Source organism: Anopheles cruzii, chromosome 2 (assembly GCF_943734635.1).
Source record: "Anopheles cruzii chromosome 2, idAnoCruzAS_RS32_06, whole genome shotgun sequence".
Taxonomy (NCBI): Eukaryota; Metazoa; Arthropoda; class Insecta; order Diptera; family Culicidae; genus Anopheles; species Anopheles cruzii.
The window spans coordinates 49249778-49268220 of NC_069144.1; the positions used below are offsets into that span (position 1 = coordinate 49249778).

At 41.6% G+C, this 18443-nt stretch overlaps 1 protein-coding gene across 2 annotated transcripts in view; it reads left to right on the top strand.

The window, feature by feature from the left end:
* LOC128277854 (longitudinals lacking protein, isoforms F/I/K/T-like) overlaps positions 1 to 18144 on the top strand; it is a 51097-nt gene extending 32953 nt beyond the window's left edge. For both annotated transcript variants that reach the window (XM_053016435.1, XM_053016436.1), the window contains exons 7-8: positions 11213 to 11902; positions 14086 to 18144. In XM_053016435.1, coding sequence (XP_052872395.1) covers positions 11213 to 11902; positions 14086 to 15542 — 2147 coding nt within the window. In that variant the 3' untranslated portion in view covers positions 15543 to 18144. The remainder of the gene's footprint in view (positions 1 to 11212; positions 11903 to 14085) is intronic.
* The last annotated feature ends 299 nt before the right edge of the window (positions 18145 to 18443 follow it).

The window sequence follows — 18443 nt, forward strand, 5'->3', positions numbered from 1 at the left end:
CGCGATTTCGTTGCGCGATGCGTTGTGGGGTCGCGCCAGTTGTCCGTGCTTTTCTGTTTCTTCTCCCGAATCAATTCGTTTTTAGCTTTTCTGTTGTGTTCTTCGTTCGTATGGTTTTCTACCTTTGTCCCCTTGAGATTTTCCATGCTCGCATCTCGTGACTATAGGCCTATATCCGCTTCGTTCTTTTCTCTTTCGATCGTGCGTGTCGATTGCTTTCTACTTACAGTTTTGGAGCGTGCGCCATCCTGCCTGATGATGTCGCCAGTCTGTGGATTCAGTAGTGTGTGTTCGCGGGCTGGCAGTACCCAGCGTCTGTTAACCACGACACTGCGGACAGCTGCAGCGGTGGTAGCGTCGTCAGCGGCAGCTTCGCACATTACCGGTGCCGGCAACAACGACAACGATGATTGTAGTAATAACGGCGTGTGTAGCGTCGCCGCAGCAGCCGCCTCAGTAACGGCGGCAGATGCCAATGCGCTATGTCCGCGGGCAACAGCATTAGGCTCATCATCCTCATCCACCGCCGCCGGATCATCGTATAAATGTCCCCGGTGTCCGCGGGCATATGCTCTTTCGTACACACTCGAACGGCACATGAAGTACGAGTGCGGGGTGGCCAAGCAGTTCGGGTGTTTCCGGTGCGGGAAGCGCTTTTCGCGCAAGGACATTCTTAAAGCGCATCTACTTAACACAAAATCCCACTGTGCTGCCGCCCTTGGCGTACCTGGGGCTGCGGGCACATCTGGTGTTTTATGAATGTACGCCAGCAGCATTAGGTCATTGTCGTCGGGTGTTGTCAGGGGTCTTGATGACCGCCGTGGAAGAAGCAATAGAGAGGCTTATTTCCTCGAACAAGAGACTAACGAGGGAAAGTGGGTGGAAAATGGTTGTTTGGAAAAACTTTTGAGACCTACTTTGTAATTTAAAAATATAAAGGATTAAACACATAATGACAACTGGGAACTGCATATTCATATTTTTGTTTATGCCAATCCATACCATATTCCTGGTGGTCGTGACTGAGTAGAAGCCTCCAGGGCAAACCAGTTTTGTGTTTGGGGCTGTTCATACCGTTTAACAACATCTAAATATTAGTTCACTAGAAAAAAAAAACAAATGTAATCGTTGATTAATGAATAAAAAGATTTTTAAGTAAAACCTCGAAAAACGTGTTTTCACTGTGATTTTCTTCCAGCAGTTTTGACCTATTGTTTTCTTCGTTAGTGTTAAAAAGGTTGTGAAAGAGGATCGTATTATCATGTACAAAGCTATACTAGAGAGAAACTAGGAACTAGGAACGGAAAGGCGGCAAGCTAAGAACGAAGTCATTTCATGTACAGCAGCCGGAAAAAATGTGCAGTTACCAGATAAATGTGACATTGTAATGTAAAGTATCGTGGTGGCTCCTTAACTTTACCATCTTCACACACTCACAACTCTACACACACACACACACCATCCTCCTTTGCAAACGGTGTCTTCTGGCGCGAATGTATTGAGTTGATCCTGGGTAGCCTCGGTGTCCCTAAGCCAGAAACAAGCATAATAAGGTTGTTTTATATATGGTTTTTTTTATCTTTTCCTAAATCGAGAGCTTTCTGTTTATTAATTCGTTTTCGTCATTTGCACTGTTCTTTTTGTTTATCTTGTTTATAATGTGTTGGTGTCTTTTGGAAGGAAGTAGATTTCTACTTAAAATTCTTTTTTTCCCTCAAAAAAATGCGTCCACTTTTTGGTAACTTGGTTTTTTAACATTATGATGGATGGAAGATAAACTGAGAAAGAGAAACAAATGTATGCGACAGTGTTTGGCTGTTGCAGAATAAGAAAAAAATCATCTTCATAGTTCGCTCGGAGGGCGAATTCGGAACGTGTGTACCGTTGCAAACGAAAAGTAATGTTGCTTACGCAAAGCCCTTCGGGGTTTTTCCATTGCTTCTTCTCTCCGGTAGGTGCAATTGCCGGCATGATGTCTTCTGCCTCCTATCCGATGCTACCAGAGTCAATGGGCGCCGAGGTTATGTTGCTATCGTTGCCATCGCCACCACCATCCTTATCGCAGCCGATATCATTCCCACCGACAGTGTCGTCACTCGTCGATGGTGGTGGTGGCGGCGCCACTGGGTCCTCGTCCTCCCACTTGACTGCTACATCCTGCGATGCATTGGTGGCAGCAGAACGACGATATACTAAGTGCTACTGCAGCGCAGCCCAGGCTCTGTCCTCCTTTTCTTCTATGAAAAACAATTCCGCCGCTTCCCAAAACGTTTGCGTGTGCCACGCCAGAGGAGGTGGCGATGGTCGCAGCACTGATTCTTTCAACCTTGCTGCGGCCGGTAGTAATAATAGTAAGCAGATAGTCGTTGCCAATAGCAACCACCCAATGGTCGCTACCAGTTCCAGCGCTGGTAGCAACGGTGCTCAAAAACAGCACCCCACTGCTGCTTTAGGACACAGAACTGACCTACGCATAAGGACATGTGAAACCGGTGGTGGCATCATAGGCAGAGAGAAGCCCGTTGGTATTACTGCTGGCCGGATAACGGTCGCATCCGGGTTGCTAATGTCCAGCTCGTCGAGGCGGAGCGCAAATTGCAGCAAACTCTTTCGTTGCGAGTATTGTCTGTTTGCCTGTTCTTGGCCGTACGATTTGAAGCTTCATCTCAAGCAAAAACATGGCATTCACAAGAAAAGTGTATAATAAGTGTGTGCCCGTCCTGGGTGCAGCTTCTGCTACTTGCTTAATTAGAGGGCATTTATTTTTCGCCTTATTTGTTATGTCGCCACGATGCTTTAAGAGAATGTAACAGAATTAACAAACGTCGTTATGTCGTGACTTGTTATCGTGAGGGTGCGTTTTGTATATACGAATGGGCGGTTTATTTAAAAATGAGAAAAATAAAGCAGAAATGAGAAAGTACTACACATTTGGCTCCAGGGATATTACAGTACAGACATAATAATGATCCTCATTCATCTTCACTCCCCTGGCTTTCCTTGTTGCTTTTTGTCCACTTGTCAAACTCTCTCTCTCTCTCTCTGAAGCAATGATAGAAGAACAATACAGCGGTGAAACCGGAATTCGTTCATAATTTGTGATCGTTACTGTAGCTTCATTTGTTTGCACGGTTAAATATACAAATGTGTTCCTCTCATAGTATACGTGTTTTGCATCTTCCGTAATTGTTTGTTAGATGAGGGATACGAAACAATTTCAAAGAAATGCTTCCGGATCTCCTTAGAGGCCTAGATGATATGTGTTTTAGTTGTCAGACAAAATACAGATGTAATGTAGGTAGTGATTTAGTTCCGTATTTTTCATTACTGTAAACATTTTGTTCTGTTTGTGTTTTATTTATAGCCCCTTAATTTCCATATCCGTATTCTGTATAGTTAGGATTCGGTGCAGTAGGGCGTTATGTGTCGTCTCAGCTCTGGACACACCGTTTAGTCCTTTTGTGTCTCGATAATCAAAACTAGTCTTTGATATGCCTGCAGTAATAAGCGTATAAGCAATGTTACCAGATGAGAGATAGTTTTTGAGACCTCCTATAGTAGGTTGTTTGGGAATAGTAACGAACCACCAGCTGTGCGTAGAACTCGCGCCGTACCACTTTTGTTGAAAGTGTGTTTGAGGCGCGCTGGAAACGTGGTTCTTACTTCCATTATCTTTTCATTCATTTATCGATGGTATCATTTTGTTTGTTCTTTTTTTCTTCTCTTTCCTTTCCTATTTCGGTTATTGTGTTCTTATGCGCAACTTTCCTTCCACGGACACTATTGTGGTCACGTTGGAATTTCGCAAAAATCATAACGATCACCACACCATCATCATCATCATCATCATCGTCATCGACAACACCACCATCACCATCGGAACGAACGTGCGCGCAACCATCATCGTGTGTTGTAGATTTCAAACCATCGGCTAGTCTGCTGTACAGTAGCTTTCTCGACGTGACTTTGCAACGGTTCCGCTGTTCGGTCTGCGACAAAAGCTACCTTCGCAAGCGGCACCTGCAGCGACACATGCGCGACGAATGCATTGGGATACCGCCTCGGTTCCATTGCGATCACTGTGATTCAAAATTTCGCCGCAAGTATCACCTAGTGCGCCACATGTTGTCCAAGCACGGTATTCAGATGGAACCGGGACCGGTCAAACCAGGTGGTGGTGGTGCCGGCGGTGGATCCGGCAGTGGTACGGAGAACGAAGATATTAGTATTGCCAAGCTGGCTGCAGAAGCTGGCAGCGGAGACATTGCGCAGATGGCGGCCGCCGCTGCCGCGGCCGCTGCGGCCGTCGCCGCCGCTAATGGGGGTGATGGCACAACCGATAGTGGAGATGGGAAATTCTCTGTCGATGGCATCATGGTGAAGCAGGAAGATATGGAACAGGTGACCTCGCAATCTTCCATTTATCAAAACTTTAAGAATCTCTTCTTCGACTATGCGCTCAAAAATGTCCCCGCACCGATGCAGTAAAAGCGCATCACACCGAGCGGCATCTGTAAGATGGCACCCATGGCTGATCCCATCCGGCTTTTTTGGGGCGAGTGGCGGTGACTGTTGAGTACTCGGTTCGAGTGCCTTCAAGTTTTTGCGCCCGGCCCGCAATACGGGAGAATTCATCCTTTTGATTTCACCTTTGGGTCGCGCTCCCTTTTCACGCGCACATCACTACACTCTACGATTGGTTTTCCTATTGCAAATTTTATCGTTTGATCAGATAGATTACACACGGTGCGGGTATAAGATGATCAGCGATCTGTATTCGTTTTCGTTGACAACGAAACGTTTTGCAATGTCCTAAGTTATTTTCATAATACTCTCCAAATGTGTGGTACCGTGCCCTCTAAATGTTTTGTGCATTTTCTTTGGATTTTCTTTAACCCACTTGTTTCGTACGATCATTTCGAGCAACAACAATACGTGATAAAAAATTCAAATACCTCAAGGCGCACAACATGTGTGTGTGTCTGTAGTACAAATATTGCTCGTTGAGCCTTGGAAACAAATTGTACTTATAAGTAGTATGTGCGCAGTTTTGCCACCGCAGCAGCAGCAGCAGCAGAGGTCATCGTTACTGTCAGTTAAAACACCCATACCAAATTACTAAAAAAGATGCCATTTTCTTTAAGTCTGACTGTGGACAGTAGGTTTAATTTGACGAGAAAAAAAGGTTCAGTAAGGTGACGCAAATGAGAGGCTGACAAAGATCAACGTGTGGTGCCTACCGTGCGCGAGCTTTGCTGTATTTTGATATATTAAACTTTGATATTTTTGGACATTTTTTTCATCAAACGAACCATTTAAAGTAGATTTTAGTTTGCGACGCGTCGACGAGTCGGCCAGAGAAAACAGTATGCCATATTTTAGTGGAGTTTTATTCCTCTCTAGTGATTAATTCGGGTTTTCTTAAACATCAGTACATAATTTCTTTCAAATTTAACGCGGTTCTCGAGCATATGCTTCGGCACACGGCATTCAACGATTGTGTGTAGCCCACGGAACGCAAGCTTAAAACGAGGGGGAAGGTAGTCTATTACGAATGCTGATGATCGGTTGCAGTTTTGTCAACACTAATCGAACATATGAAGCATCACAACAGCACCATAACAGAAGATCTCAAAAAATTCCAAACTCGCTATCGCGTCGTCAATCATCAGCATACTCTCGACAACACGATATTTTTTCATTCGTTTTCCCAAGTTTACCTTTCAGTTAGTGATCTAAGTTTCGATGCTATACTAGAGCGACTAATTTCTGTGTTTTCCCCTCGGGCCGCGTTTTAATAATAATGATGCTAGTGCTTAGTAGGAACGGATAAGTAACGGAACTGGATAGTGTGTACCGTTCGTAAAATGCGCCCCAGGACACGAGAAACCATACCAATAAACATGAGCCAAATTATTTTATGGATAAATTCCAATGTAATTATTGTCAGCACAAAAACAAGTCTTTTTATTTTGTTCCTCTGTCCCTCCTATCATGGCAATCTGCTAGTTTCGGTCAATATTTTGCATTCGTGTTGCATATTCGCTAGGAACGCATTATTGCATAATGTTAGTGCGATACTGGGTTTGTGAGTAAGAGAGAACCCACAAGAGTTCGTTAGTCTCGGTTCGTGTGGGGCAAATATCATGAACGGCTTGCATCCAACAAGTGACCGTATTAACATAGTTATTTCATTTCCAGCTACGCCTATTGGTTTTTTTCAATTTAATTCATGTGTTACGTTTTGCAGAACATTCTCGATCATCATCATTTCCTTATAATCTCCTACACAGTGTCGGCAAGCGCATGATCGCGTGATCAGATCAGAATCAGAGTATAGCTAACAAAAGGAGATCGAAATTAAAGTGCTAATAGTGGCTAGAAATTGGTAACCTCACGTGATCTGTAAACTATAAACACACCATCTTAAAGGGCTCTCCCGTGCGCCGTCTCCCAAAGTGTATGTGTCCGTTTTCGTTTTCAACATAGAAGGGCCCCGAGGCGTACTGTGCGGCACGCATGTTGTGTGTTGGTGGCGTGTGGTTTTCGTCGTGTAACTTTACGTTTTTGCGATTGTTTCGTGCGTGTTTTTGATTGATTGTGTTTAGTTCGTTTGTCTTTTCGCTAGCGGAGCTATAACCACTTGCAACACTTTTAGATGAAAACATAAACCAAACACTAGGCCCGTAAGCTACAAACGTTTGCTTAGTGCTTTCCAATGCGTTCAACAGCAAAACATTCTCAGTCACACCTACGAACATTTGCACGTACAAAATCATCATTAGACAAAAGATACTTGTGCTGTAGAGTGCGTGTTCGGCCATAGCGAATCATTGTCAATGTTTGTTGAAGTTATTTTTTGTTTTTTGTTTCCCCAAATGCTTGATCTCGATAGCGAATTCTTTCATTTAAACAAACTAAAGAAGCGGAACCGGAAAATTCCAGTACAATCATCATTTCACGTTCTTTTAATAACTTTTTGGCTGTGTTGTGCGCGCGCGCGTGTGTGTATTGTTGTGTTCACTACCTCCGTTACTTTAGCCCTAGTGTTTCTAAGCGCGCCATGTGCACTACCTGCGTTGTGTTTGTGTCTGTGTGTACTGTGCGCAAAAGGTTATCGTTGAAAATGGTTCCTCCGGATTCCTTTTTCATGCAGGTAGTTTGGTAGCACCGTCACCACCGGCACCGTTGTCATCCGTACTCTCATCCGGGACGGTGGACGAACTGGCAATAGTGGCTGCCGCAGCAGCATCAACCGTAGCCAGTGGTCCCGCAAACAGTCGCTTTCGTTGTGGCAGTGGTACGCACATCGACAGCGGAAGACGAAGTTTGATACAGCTAAACGATTTTCTGTACAACGTAAAGTTCTCTGATCTGTCGAAATTTCTCAACGCTGATGGGCGATACCAATGTCCACGGCGGAGTTGTGATAAGAACTACAAGGACGCTAGCTCTCTGCAACGGCATATCAGGTAAGAAATACTACCGTGGAACTATTTCGTTTGCCCTTCACCATGTTTTGCCCCACTACTACTACTTCGCCCGTGCGCCACTCATTGCGCCCTCGCGCGGGTGGGTTTGTTTCGATTTCACTTGATTACAGTTCCTTTTTTTCTCTTCAATCCCCAGATATGAATGTGGAGGAATGAAAAAGTTTCGGTGCGTCATGTGCGGGAAAGCTTTCTCTCAAGGATCGCACCTTAAACGTCACCTAGAGTCTGGAGTTTGCATCAAATACTATTTCTAGCAGCATCAGCAACCGAAACAGCAGCATAATAAACGACACCATGTTGATGGTGGTGGTTGGCTGCGATGGTGATAACACTCACGATCGTCGTAATGATGGCTGTCGTGATAATCCGTTGAATTGATTCAAGGGGATTGCTATCGTAAACTATACTTAAACAATGGTTACCCGTACTGAATTTGATTTGGTGGAACCATTCTGTTACTGTTAGAATTTGTCTTTCGAAACGTTGCACTGGCGGTGTGCTAGTTAGTGTTGATGCTGTGGTGTACGTAATACGGCACCAGAATACACCAGTAAGAACACGTTGACTGCACGTAACAATGCAACGTTGGTTTCGTATAGTATTGCATATGTTTGGGGTTTGGCTTTTAGAGAAGATACCTTCACCCCATATCAGCATATCATATTTTCCCGCTGTGCAGAACGGCGGTGGTAAGCTGTGAAGGTGCAATATAGGCAAAGATGCTTTGTTTTGCTCCACAACAATGGCCACCGGTTACTAGGTTCTCAGAACGAAGGCACGCGTGCGGTTGGTGAGTAAACAGGAAATTCAAAAGATCATTTGAAAAAAAAAATATATATATAAATATTGTTAACTATTGTTTAGTCGAATTGGCTTTCAAATGAGAGAGCCAACGGTGCGCGGATACCACCCAATAGTGATGTGATGTAAAAGTATGATCTGGCTAGGCCGGTAAGTGAGAAATTCAATGAGCCACCCCACTACGCTCCGAGGTGCCAACATAGTTCCGATTTTTGTAGGTTGTTGTTGTTGAACCACACTTCGTGGTAGGGTTTGTTGATGGGTTTGATTGCGTTTTACGTGGTCCCGCGATCCATCCCCCGGAAAGGCAACATCAGATGGCGATTCTTACACGTGACCAAATGTAATAATCTAGTAGAATGTGTGATATTTATCAAAACCTCAAGGCATTCGTGTCTGGTGCCTAGTTGTTATTGTTGTGTTTGAAAAGTTGAAACATAGGTTAGACTTCCAGCGGACAAAAGAAAGAAAAAGAGAGAGAGAGAGAGGGAGAGAGGGAGAGAGAAACAAAAATCAACAAGAAGCTAATAAAATTAAAACGGAGTAATCAAACAATTGATTCGATGAACGTTTTGTAAATTGTGAAACACAAAGTGTGATGGAGTGTATAGTACTGAACGGAAAAATACAGGAATACAGAAATAGCTGATGCAAAGAAACAAGTTTCCTTTGGAATAATATATATTGTAATTTTTTTTCATTTTTAACGAATGTTCGTGATGAATTTTCAAAACCTTTCCAAATTTCCTTTCCTTACATATGTTATATCGTGTACGCAGGGCTGTAGTTAGCCTATGAAAGTTTTTACTCGTCCTTTTTGTTTGATTGTATTACAAACTGTGAAAAAAATTCTTTCCCATTATACCTATTTTCACTGCAATATCAATAACATCGATCTACTTTACTGCCAGTAAACAGTGTTGGTAACGGTTTGTATTCGTTCATTCTAGAACTGCTGCTACTCAAGTAAAAACCTGCTTGACGCTTAAACGTATGCTGGTTTCATTGAAATCGTTCTAATCGGTAATATCGTTTTCTTGTTTTCTTTTCTTTTTTCCGATGCGTCCCGTCGTATGTGCTCTCGTGACCGTGCAAGAAGATGGCGAGTACCAGTCAGTGGCTTCCGTTGGCATGCTGAAATATTTTAACGAAGTTGAGGAACAGCTGATGTTGAGTGATCAACTTTCGCCGATGGCTTCTTCTATCGACACCGTAAAGGGCGGCGACTACACAGAACTGTTGATCGATCCGGCCATCGAAATGGGTGATGATAAACAAGTATTGCAAACTAGCGAAACAACAACTGTCGTGGTGCAAAGAGGAAGAGAAGTTACGAATAGTCATGTTGAGGGCTCGCCATACGAGTGCAACAGATGCGGCAAACTATATTCTCAGCTTCGAAATCTGCGCCGCCACTGTCGTCTCGAGTGTGGCCAAACACGGATGTTCGTCTGCCAACACTGTCACAGGCCGTTTAAGCGTAACAATCACCTGCAGCGTCACATTCGTTTGCTCCATCGATTCAATATTCAAGGGCATGGGGCGCACTATCTAACAGAAAATTGTTCCTAAATTCACGTTTCCCAAATACGAAACTATTATGTAGTGTGAGTGGTGGATCCTGTGAGAGCGCAAAAATATAACGAAGTGTAGCATGCGTTAGATAAAACAGGCAAGCATAAATCGTATGAAGCGAAGAGCATCAGGAGTCCAGCTTGGCTTGTTTCTGTAATGTTTCGGGGTATGTGTTACGTTCGAAACGAAAATAAATTACATTGAAAATATTCGCTTCTGGGGTTGGCTTTTAGGAGTATCATTATCCTATGCTTTAAGATTCACTGACGATGATTTTCTCGCATAAACAACATAAACTGCTTCTGTATCATTGCGCTACTGATTACAACACCAGCCGTTAAAATTGGTGTCAGACGTGTTATCGTGTTCTATTTGCTCTGTTTCATTTACGATTAATTTGTGTCATTTGGTCAAACCCTCCATACTCGATATTCCATTGCTATCCCATACTAGTATTGTATTATGCATAATATTTTTGCTACTCATCTAATTTATTATATACTGACGGACTCTAGCGACGTAGTTGATAAGTAATTAAGTGACATTGGTTTGCAAAAAAAAAAAAACAATGAATAACCCAGAAAATAGTAACCGATTAAACACATTGTACACGCTGTAGAAAATTAGTCTAACTTTTCCATTTTTTAACTTCATCATCGGCACAGCACTTCTTATTGATGGGTACAATTACAGTTAGTTTACACATTTTAAGCCATAAGTTTGTTATTTTAAACTTTGGTTCATTATTTTTTGAAGAAAACATTTTGAAGAAGCTTGTTGTTGTGTTGCTTTGTCGTTCCGGGCTTCCAAACAAACACTGTTCTCACTGTATATATGAATGTTCTACGGTTTTATCGCCTTTACATCCTATTTGTTACCTGTATATACTTTGTAAGTTATTTTGTTCAAAGTCTAAACTGTGTTGCACTTCCTGAGTTCCAGTTTCACTTTTGCTGAAGAATTGTATGTACATTTAAAAATTCAATAGTACAAAATACATTACAATATCGTACATATTCTAAAAACATTGTGCATATTACACATTGGTTTTCAAAAGAAACATATTTGCACACCAAACACACCATCCATGCTGCAGGTACTCAGAGATTTGAAGTAATTTCGGCAATGCGATGGCATGAGTTTGGGTACAACTTTGAAGAGCTGTAAGTGGCGTGTAATTATGGGTAGTGCTAGTACCTATACGGCCGCAAAAGATATCCATACTCACGCATACACATGTCACGGAGACTTTACGAAGTAGCAATAATTTGTGTAGTGAGGTATCGGTGTTTTACAAGATGCATATTCGCTAACGGGCCCTGAATTTTTCTGTTTCGTTGCAGGAAAACGAAAAGTGGTTGTAGTTACTCAAAAGCGTACCGGATCCAACCTAGGCACGAAAACGACGATTATCGGAGGACTTGGTGCCATTGCACCTGCAGGTGGGAAGAAAATAAAAACAATCACGGTGACCACCTCAGAGCCCGCATTGTTGATGGAAGAGGATGAGATTCCTAGTCCGACCGAGCAAATTCATCATCAACAATCCCGTCAAAGCCAAACAGAAAGGCAACACGCATCATCAACTGCTCAGATTATGATGGATGAATCTGATCATATGGTCTCACCGGAAACCGTAACTCAGACCGCTGGCCTTACGACAGATGATTGCACAACATTACTAACCCACGCTACGCCGATCGTACTGAACGACTGTTTACTCGAAAGCAAAAACATTGTCGTTACGAAGAAGGATAACAATTACATCCTCTTCACGGCGTCACCGAGCATATCGTCTGTGCCGGCATCAACGACGGCTACGGTAACAGCGTCGGGATCCTTGGTACTGCCAATGAGGCGGATAAACACATCGGCAGGAACGGCGACTTTGTTGGCCACCGCTACCACGAATGCCACGACCGTGATTGATACGATGCGAATTGAGGATCTGCTGAAGAAGGAAAAAATTATCAAGCAAACGGAACTTCACCCTGATGGTACCACGGCTACGACGTACATATTCGATGAGTGCGGTAATGCAAACGAAATTTCTCTGAATCTCCTAATCTCATTTCTTATTTCGCTATCTGAATTTTGTGATCGAACAGGTCATAAAATTGTTGTTGCTCAAAAACAGCAAAACACACTGCTTACAATTTCACACTACTTTACACAACACATAAATCGGTTGCATTTTGTGTAGTAGCCGTTTGTGCTTTACACGCGCCGCACAGTGTGCGGTAAGTGTAACTATTCACGATAGTCGGTTCCACCTTAGGTGGAATCACATGACACAATGAAAACACACATCTTACATCACACATCATTATATTTTACCCATCATCGCAAATGATGATAAAGCATCAATTCAATTTAACAATATTGATTTCAATTGATCTAGTTTTCGTTTTTATATCAATCTTATATTTTAATGCCGTTCTTTTTAAATTGTCGAAATATTTCCAACCTTTTTTAAGTTGGAACATAAAATGATTGTTTTGAAGCTGCCGTTCTTGTGAAAGTGGTCAGCGAATGTTTCTGGTTTATCTCTTCAGTTAACGGAAACTACTTTCAATGCATTAGTTTGAAAAGTGATGTTGATGTAGAATATTTTAGTTATGTGCTATAATTCAATGCTATTTGGTTAACGGGTAATCGTTGGGTTATAATAATCATTTTTCTGTTAAAATAATAATTTTATTAATATGGTTTCACGGATGGGGGGGATGGTTGATTGTGAAAAATCAAATAATATTTTGCAGTATATGATGTTCGTACGACAAATGTACTTGAAACGTGATGGTTCCAAAGGGATTGTGTGGGGCACACCGTATGTTTATTCGTCATTCTATTTATTACTAATTTCTGGTGGTTTCCTCGGTTTTCGCTCTTGTCGTTCTTTTATCCACTACTGTGATTTCTCACATAAACCAGATTTATTTGTTTCTCTCGATTTTCTTCCTAATCCATGGTGGTGTCTTATATTTTTTTTACTTCGTGACTGTGACAAAATAAAACATGACTTCGGCCGGTTGTTGTTTATTTTTCTCTCTTTTTTCGTTTCGGGTGTTAATTTCGGTGGTGTGGCGTTCTTATGACTAGACTCTTCTACCTTGCGTTACTGTTAAGGAAAATTGGTTTATATGAATTTCATACTATCATTTATACATTTATCACCTCCACTATATCACTAGTTTCATCATTCGCCATTCTTAAACGATTCTTTGAGGTGTGGTCTCTATGCCAACAACTATTCTTAACGCGTGCTGATAAGACCTCTAATATAAAACTTAAGTAGTAGTTTTTCTTTTCTTCATTTCAATTTTTGTTGGTGTGATGTGTGTCTGTTTGCCATTTTTTTAACACTGTTTATACTTTATTAACTGAGCTCGTGTGGTAAATCTATTACATATATAGGCGTAATAACCCGCTACCGTTATGCATCCCGTCTGACCAACTACCGATTCCTTATTGCTATTATTAATTGGCTCTAATGATATTACTGTCACTGTTTATGATCACTACTATTGATAGTCTGTTTTAGGATGTATGGGTTATGCATTTGCAACAGTACCGTAAAAACTGGGTGTTGACCTTCAGAAGTGAACGCTTTATGTTTGGTTACGTAAATTTACGGTTTTCTTTTCACATTTTTCATCTTACATACAAACGTTCAGTTCAAATTAAACAAAAAATACACTACACACTTACATGCACAGTACATTCTACAAATTACAATCTCTTCATATATTTCTACGACAGCGATTTCATATTGTAGCGATATGATGAGAGATGCTAGTATTGCATTGCAGCGTGCTGCCTTCCCTTACCAATGTTGTGGAGGTTAAAAGATGTATGTTTAATTATATACAACAAACCTTCAATTACGGCAACTCTATTCCACGGGCCATGCACTTACGATTCCAGTTTAGTTGGAGTACAATTTGCACGAAATTACGGCAGTTATGGTTCTCTAGAAAGAACTGTGTCGGTATTTTTGCGACAAGGACAGGGACGGCATCACGTTGCAGAGTAGGTTTACATTGCGTGTGTGTTTGCTGCTGATTGTGTGCATCAGGTGCGGCCAGCATTTTCAAATGCTGAACGACAGAAATGGGTGACTAAATATACTCATGCTCTTTTTCTATCTCTTTCTTTTCTTTCCACCTAAAAATGACTCCACGTCCTTTGTGATTCCATTGCGTTTCCTGTGTAGATATCTTACCCATCAAAACAACGAGTACTACGCAGAAGGCAGCTGTCGCGGTATCTCCGGGAATGGTTGGCAAACGGCTCGTCAGCACTAGTAGTAACAATAGTAGTGCCTCCCCGTCTCTCGCTGCTAGTGGGGCAACGCTAGTAAATACGACCGGTGGTGGTGGATCGGGAACGACCATTTCGATCGTTAAGCTGGATACCACCAAAGCTGGTGGTGGTAATAATATCGACGAACTTAAACTCAGTGGGGTCGGAAGTATTAACGTACCAGTGAAAAAGATTACCAGCCCCTCCTTGGGTGCAAGCTCTACCGGAAAGTTTGGTCATCCACGAATCAAATACTCACGTGCGAAAAATCCCTACACCTCCAGCGGCGCAGCGACTGCAACTGGCGTGCTTTCGTCCACAGTAACCGTTCCCATCTTAAGCATCCCGACAGTAACTCCATCTACCATCCAGCTACAGGAAGCTGCTCCGACGACTTCGACGCTCACTGTCACCGACCGACCGCTGCTGAACTTTTCACTGTCCCGCAAACTGAGCACTGTTCAACCTCCACAGCAGCACGTTACGATTACTGGCACGGGCGGAGCGACGGGCATAACTACGATCAATGCCATCCAGCATCAGCTTCCTTTGCCACCTGCCTTGAGCTCGCGAGCTGGTGCAGCGGGTGGTGGTGCAACGGTCGGTGGCGGTACCGTTACACGCTACACTGTGAATGAGTATGAAGCTTCTGGTTCAAACACCTCCCACAGTGCCGACTTTCCGCCGGGTATGATAGACGAACTGGACTACTCCGTCATCGACGATATTGATTTGTCGGATGAGGTTCAGAACAACTTCAGTAACGTGGTTGCCGCGGCAAGTACGAACATCAGTGTCAGTCACCAACAGCAGCCACAACCAACGGCTCTTGTCGCTGTTGCCTCAAGCAAAGCGTCGTCGGATATGGAAAACAATGGATCTCAGAGCGATGATGACGGTGACGATCAGGGTATGGACGAAGATGAAGATGGACTTCTGCAAGAACCAGACGATGAGGACAATATGAGCTTGTCGAAGGTGATGAAGGTCAGAAAATTGGATAACAGCGGCGGCAAGTTGTTGAACACTACCGCAGTGGACAGCAAGTACGGGTTGCTTGCAAACACAAACATCATGAAAAGTTTCGAGTACACTGTAAACGAGTCGTCATTGGTGAGTGACACCGACGAGGGCGAGATGAGACAGTACATTTGTCGGCATTGTGGCAAGCGGTATCGCTGGAAATCGACCTTGCGTCGCCACGAAAACGTTGAATGTGGCGGCAAGGAAGCGTCGCACCAGTGTCCGTACTGCACCTACAAGGCAAAACAGCGTGGCAATTTGGGAGTGCACATACGTAAACATCATGCTGAGATGCCTCAGCTGGAGAGTCGCCGTAGATCGAATAAGTCACGTGACTCCATGTAAGCCAAAACATCACTGTGTACCTCTCCCTGTCGGATTCTGTAGCATGTTGCGTTGTTGTTGGTAGTATGTTGATGTACAAGTATGTATATCATCTCATCGAGTGCCGATTTTCTAGGCTACTCATGCGCGATCATGACCACTATTAAGGATAGGGCTGTCGTGTGAGTAATATCTTACTCATCGAACGACCAATTTTGAAACTTCTCTTTTATTGACACGCAACTTCAAGCTACATCTCTCAACAGGTTAGTGGAGAAACAATTCATACAAGAAATGTCGGGTATTCCGATAGTTTTTGATTCTAATTCTGATTTCCGGCTATTCAGTTGTCTACCGCAATGGGGGTTCCTAATTTCAAAACGTGTAACTTTCCGTTTGTAAGGTTGAAATTGTGTCAGTGTGCACTTTTCAGAGTCAGTTTCCTATCCTGAGTTTTAATGGACGTATGTTGCATGTTTTCTATCGATCTTTTTCGAACTGGCTGAAGCAACCGTTTTTTAGTATCAGATTCAGGTATCCGAAGGATATTGCCATTTATTTAAAGCGTTTGTTCAAGCGTGAGAGCCAAATTTATGCAAATATTCGTCTCTCCTGTTCAGTGAAAGAGATTGAATAGCTGCATTATTTTTAAATCGTTTTGTCTGTGTAACTAGTGTCTAAGTCTTTAAAAGAATTAAGTATTTTACTATTAATCCACCTATATATGATACATATAAGAAGTGAGTGTTTTTGTGTGCAGACTTCCGTTAGCTCTAGCAAATAGCTAATTGGTTAGCTTCTCCTTTTGTTTGGTGTGGTAATTCTACGCAAACCCAACACATGCTTTCATGCTTCTAGAAGTTTGTCAAGCCTGAATTTTCATTCATAAGTTAATTTTTAGTATATAACAAACGTTTTCTTCAATACTTTGGTGGACATCATACTTTGTGACAGACAGCATTTAAGTGAGTTGTTTTTTGATAATCATCTACTTATCGTTATACGATACATACACATCATACCAGATGCACCTGCAATAATTGTAGATTTAATTTGTAATAATTGTACGTGTAATATGCAGAATGGTTATTGGTATCTAGAACCGGCATAAGGTATTAGGAAGTGGTGATGTTTTCTCAATGTACTTCATTGAAACTTTTAACGACTCTGATACTCTGGTATTTACCTTTAATTTGGTACTAAATGCATTACAGTACTGTGTATGATTGGAACGTCTACATAGTTTACTGTAGATTGTGTTTGATTGGCAATAGTATAAATGATTTGAGGGATATCGCCACAGAAAAGTTCGATAACAAAAAATATTTCTTCGTTCGATATGTCCAATCTTTGTTTTGTCACAAATGCTATGTGTAAGAAATTGACAAAAATTGAACCACTGAAACTGAAAGATTAAACAAGTAATCGATTTTGTAACAAAAAAACAGTCAAAATTAAAGAAAGTGACGAAAACGATGAGAGTAGCATTGCGAACCTCATGGAAAAAAATAAGGAGAAAAAAAGAGAACCAACCGTTAGAATTATATAAAACAAACGAAAAAAAACAAAGATGAAAATAACATATTACAATGGTTTGGAAACTGGGCAAAAAGGAAAGCGAAAATCAAATGTCATGTGCTCGATGAGTACAAACATTAGAATTAAGCAATTTTAGAATATATATTATTTTTCAGCGCAATTATGTCCCGGATTGCGTGAGTGAGCATAATTATTTTTTGTATAAAGTGATTGTCACACATTTTATATTACGATGCTATGCTATAACTATCTATAAACAGCAAAGTGAAGCCAAAAAACGTCGATGTGAATAACAACAAAAAACGATGGCTTAATTCTGATTATTGGAGTGCGCAAACATGTGCTAATAGTTTAAAAGATGCAAACACAAAAAAAAACAGAGATATTTTAAATGATTATTGTTATAAATCTGAAATATTGGGCAACTTCGATGCGCGTTGCTATGTACAATTTGGTAAAAGCGATAGATTGGAAAGAGAAAACATTACTTGATTAACATACACTTATGAAAACAACAACATCAATTCACAAATGTAAGCGTAAGTTGTAATGTGTACAAACATGTTTGAAACACCTGGAAGCAAAAAGTATAGAATTAACTCTGTAGTGGAAGTAAAGTAATAACAAGAAACCTATATTTGCATAAGTCACAACACATTTGGAAACGAAGAATGAGTTATTAGAACAAGCCATGGGTTGATGTTTATTTTTATTTGACGCTGATTTTCTTTTATGCATCGACCGAAGAGAAGTCGTTGGGAAATATCACATGTGTGCGTCAGTAATACAGGAACAAGTGTTATGATGTTTGGAATAATAGAAGTGTGTAAGAGTGTGTGCGTGTGTCTGAGGTATGTGTGTGTGTTGAACAAGAGAAAAAAGAGAGATAGAGAGAAAAAGTGTCGAGCTCGGTCGAGTGTGTGTTTGTGTGGAAGAAACATGGTTGTAAAACTATGATGATGTGATTATTGTTTGTGTTGTGTTGTCTCATAGCCTCATGAAACATTAATTGTCGATTTTATGCTATTATTGTGCCCATCGGTCCATTCGCATTTCTTTTCACAATTACCTTTTCCTCCTACCTGATGCTAATACCATTCAGATCATCCAGTTTTATTCTTTTAGAAAAAGGGTTTTGTTCTTTTATTATGCTTTTCTAACATCACTTTTTTCTTCTTTTTCAGGTAAATGCACCGATCTGGAAATCAAAACTATTCATATGAATGGCTATTTTAAATGGATGTGTTTGGATTCAGTGAATGCCGACTGTGCTCTTGGGATCACGACAGCAAACACCCGGCTGAATAAGAATAGAAGAAAGTCATATAACTAAAAGATAATTTTTCTTTTTCTTCCCTTATTACACATTCCACTTCCTTGACC